Source organism: Acanthisitta chloris, unplaced genomic scaffold (assembly GCF_000695815.1).
Source record: "Acanthisitta chloris isolate BGI_N310 unplaced genomic scaffold, ASM69581v1 scaffold25160, whole genome shotgun sequence".
Taxonomy (NCBI): domain Eukaryota; kingdom Metazoa; phylum Chordata; class Aves; order Passeriformes; family Acanthisittidae; genus Acanthisitta; species Acanthisitta chloris.
Genome location: NW_008653680.1, coordinates 4329 through 7642, shown reverse-complemented (window position 1 = coordinate 7642; position 3314 = coordinate 4329). Strand labels below are relative to the sequence as shown.

Below are 3314 nucleotides of genomic sequence, written 5' to 3'. Positions count from 1 at the left end.
CTGTCGCCCGGTTCTCCTTCACCCAGTCAATGTTCGCACGAGTCCGCTCCAGCGCCTGCTCTAGCGCCCGCGTCCCCGACCCAAACCCGATGTCCTGGTTGTCTTCCTTGAATTGCTCCAGCTGCCAGGGAGAGATGGGGCTAGAGCAGGCAGGGACAGGGGCCAGCAGCCCCTGGAAGACCACAGCAGCACCCAGCACCACCACAGCAGCCCTCAGCAGCTCTCAGGCAGAACTCCACAGCCCTGAGGAGCACTCCAATAGCCCTTGAGAGCCTCAGCACCACTCCCAGCAGCCCCAAACACCACCCAACATTATCCTGACAGCCCCAGCAGCACCCAGACAGCCTTTGGGAGCACTCCAACAGCCCCCAGCAGACCTCAATAGAGCATCTCAATAGCTCCTGGGAGCACCACCATAGCCCTGACAACCCCCGGCAGCAGACCATGGCAACACTCCAATAGCCCCCAGGAGCACCCAGCACCACCCCAGCAGCCCTCCAGCAATCCAGGAGGAGGACAAAAGCTTCCCAGACCCCTGGGCACATGAGGGGCAAGAGCCCCCTCCCCAGGGACTGCTGGTAAAGGGCAGCCCTGCCGGGGCTGGGGTCCCTGTGCCCAGTCCCACGGATCCTGCTAGGGTCCAGCCTCACCTGCTGCAGCTCAAACTCGGAAGCAAAGCGCTTGGTCACACCCAAAATCAGGTTGGAGAAGGAGAAGGAGCCGCCCCCGTACCTGGGAGAGCAGAAGGGCACTGAGCCAAGGGTCCCGCAGCACCGCAAGGAAGGGACAGGAGAAGGGACAGTGCCACCCCCAAGGGACACAGGCACATGGGGGTTCCCCCAGCCCCCTGCAATGCTCACTGGTTGAACAGCGTCTTCCAGTTGCCACGGATGAAGTCCCAGGCCAGGGGTTGCCCCACCACGTTGCTGGCAATGCTGTTGATGGTGGAGGTGGCATCCTGCTTCCGGATCTTTGTGGGGTCAAGGGTGTACGCCAGGTACCTGGAGGGGCACGATGCGGGGTGAGGGGCTGGCAGGGCAGCAGGGCACAGTGTGGGGTGAGGGGCTGGTGGGGGCACCACCATGGTGCCCACCGGACCCTGCACTCACCGGTTGAGGATCCAGGGGTGGGGGCTGCAGGAGAGGGCTGTGCGGAGCTTGTCAGCCTCAGATACCACAGCTGCCTCTCGGAACCTCTCCCAGAGGAAATTCCAGGCCTTCTCCCCGCCCGTGGCCACCATGTTGCAGTAGATGGTTGAGCGCAGGTTCGGAGGAACCCTGTTGGGGGTAAGAGCTGTCAGTGCTGGGAACCCCAAGCCCAACCTGGACACACACAGTGCTGGGGCTCCCTGGGGACTCACGGGTTCACGCTACTGTTTTTCTGCCAGGCAACCAAGTATTGGATGGCCAGGTCCTGGCAGTCAGTGAGGCCATAGGAGCAGGCGGTGCTGATGGCATTGACCTCATTGTACCTGGGAAGAGAGGGACTGTGAGGGCTGAGGTCAAGCACACAGCACTCACCAGCCAGTGCTGGCCGCAGACAGGGCTGTGCCCTCTCCCCAGTGTGGTCGGGGAGACCCCAGGAGTTCAGCTCAGACCCAGGGCCACAGCACTCACTGGTTCATCAGGCCATCAGGGAGTTTGGTCCAGTTGGCGGTGATGTCCTTGTAGTAGTCGAAGAGAGGAGTCACCTGCTTCTTCATGTATTTCTGGGGGGCAGGAGGAAGGTCAGCACCTAGTGACACCAGCTGCAGACTCCACTCCACTTCAGGGACAGCCCTGGTCCCTCTCCCCCAGCACGAGGGTGGTAGCATGCTCACCGTCATGGCCCCGAAGACCTCGCTGCGGTCAAACATCAGCTGGAAGTACTGGAGGTTGTTGAGCGCTGCCTGCCAGGGCATGTACTCCTTCTCCCATCCCAGGAACCGCGTTGTGCTCAGGGCCAAGGTCACATTGACATACTTGGCCCTGTCAGGGGTGAGAGCAGCGTCATCTTCCCAGCCCCATTGCTACTGCCCACCCCAGGGCACCCAGCCCACCTGGCCCCTTGTGCTGGCAGCACTCAGACCACCCAGCACAACTCACCTGGCCAGGTTAAAGGCATCATCAATGATCTGGGCACGGTTGATCACAGGGAAGACCTGGTAGAGGGCAAAGTCAGCATCTCAGGGTAGCCCTGAGTTGGGTGCAGGGGGTGTGGAGTGAGGGGTGGGGTCCCATGCTGTGGTCCCAGCTGCTCTGCACACCTCGGGATTGATGTCGAGTTGTCTGAGGAGCTGATTCCAGTTCTCCGTGTTGTAGTTGACACGGAAGTACCCGCTGACGTTGAGGTTCTTTTTTTTTTTGGAGGGGTTGATCTTGAACTGGTTGTAGGTGCCTGGGAAGGGTACAGGAGGCTCTGCTGGAGCCACTCCCCCAACAGTCGGGGGGCCCAGGCTCAGTCCCCCAGGGACCCCAACCTGTACTAGGGAAGAGGAAGTGGCTGCAAGACCCCCACCCACAGACAGGACACACTGTACCTGTGACATTCGTCAGCCACTCCCTGCCCCCAGCGCTATTGTTTGTCTTCCAGGTGATGGGAACGATCCAGGTGTAGCTGTGTCAGAGACAGACAGGTGGTGGGACTGTGCCTCATCCCCTGACCCCCCAGTCCCGAGTCCACTGCCACCAGCTCCTGCCCCACTCACTTGAAGATGGACGGTCTGTCCACGTGGGACTTGGGGTCCAGCAGGAAATGGTTCTGGCTGACAGCGCCGGTGGTGGTGTTCACAGTCACCACAGGGAAGCCCATTTGCAGTATCCAGCGGTCCATGATGTCGCTGACGGTCCCAGGCAGCTGGAGGCTGTTGTGCTTCACCGCCTGCAGGGATGGCAGCACCTCTAGTCACCAGGGCCATGGACAAAGGGGGTGTGGGGCTTGGCCAGTGCTGCACCACTCAGACAGCATGTGGGACTACGTCCCACCAGGCAGGCCCACAGAGGCAGGGCTGGGGGAGGAGCGAGAGCACCAGCCCCCTCCTACCTCTTCCAGATGGACCCAGAGGTCTTTGTAGATGGTGTTGTTGTAGGAGAAGGTGTGGAGGTAGGACTGTGGGAGAGCACCAGAAGAGACAGGTGGGCAGGGGCGAGTCCAGGGTATGGGACACCCCCAGAGCACCCAGGGAGGCCCCTACCATGGGATGCCTGCCCGGCACTGGACTTAGTGCCCCCCCCCAGCATCAGCAGTGCCTCACCTGGAGCCCCTCCTTGAAGATGTCCTCGCCAAGGAAGTCTGAGAGCATCCGCAGCACCGAAGCTCCCTGAAGGGATGGCAGG

At 61.4% G+C, this 3314-nt stretch overlaps 1 protein-coding gene across 1 annotated transcript in view; it reads right to left on the bottom strand.

Moving 5' to 3' along the window:
- Positions 1 to 7: 7 nt before the first annotated feature.
- ANPEP (alanyl (membrane) aminopeptidase) overlaps positions 8 to 3314 on the bottom strand; it is a gene marked incomplete at its 3' end in the record, with an annotated part of 5479 nt that continues 2172 nt past the window's right edge. The window contains exons 8-20 of the mRNA XM_009082097.1: positions 3233 to 3298; positions 3022 to 3087; positions 2687 to 2859; positions 2519 to 2595; positions 2246 to 2376; positions 2085 to 2140; positions 1820 to 1967; positions 1617 to 1708; positions 1361 to 1471; positions 1110 to 1277; positions 861 to 1001; positions 651 to 732; positions 8 to 121 (exon numbers count right to left, since the gene is read on the bottom strand). Of these exons, the coding sequence (XP_009080345.1) occupies positions 8 to 121; positions 651 to 732; positions 861 to 1001; positions 1110 to 1277; positions 1361 to 1471; positions 1617 to 1708; positions 1820 to 1967; positions 2085 to 2140; positions 2246 to 2376; positions 2519 to 2595; positions 2687 to 2859; positions 3022 to 3087; positions 3233 to 3298 (1425 nt within the window). The remainder of the gene's footprint in view (positions 122 to 650; positions 733 to 860; positions 1002 to 1109; positions 1278 to 1360; positions 1472 to 1616; positions 1709 to 1819; positions 1968 to 2084; positions 2141 to 2245; positions 2377 to 2518; positions 2596 to 2686; positions 2860 to 3021; positions 3088 to 3232; positions 3299 to 3314) is intronic.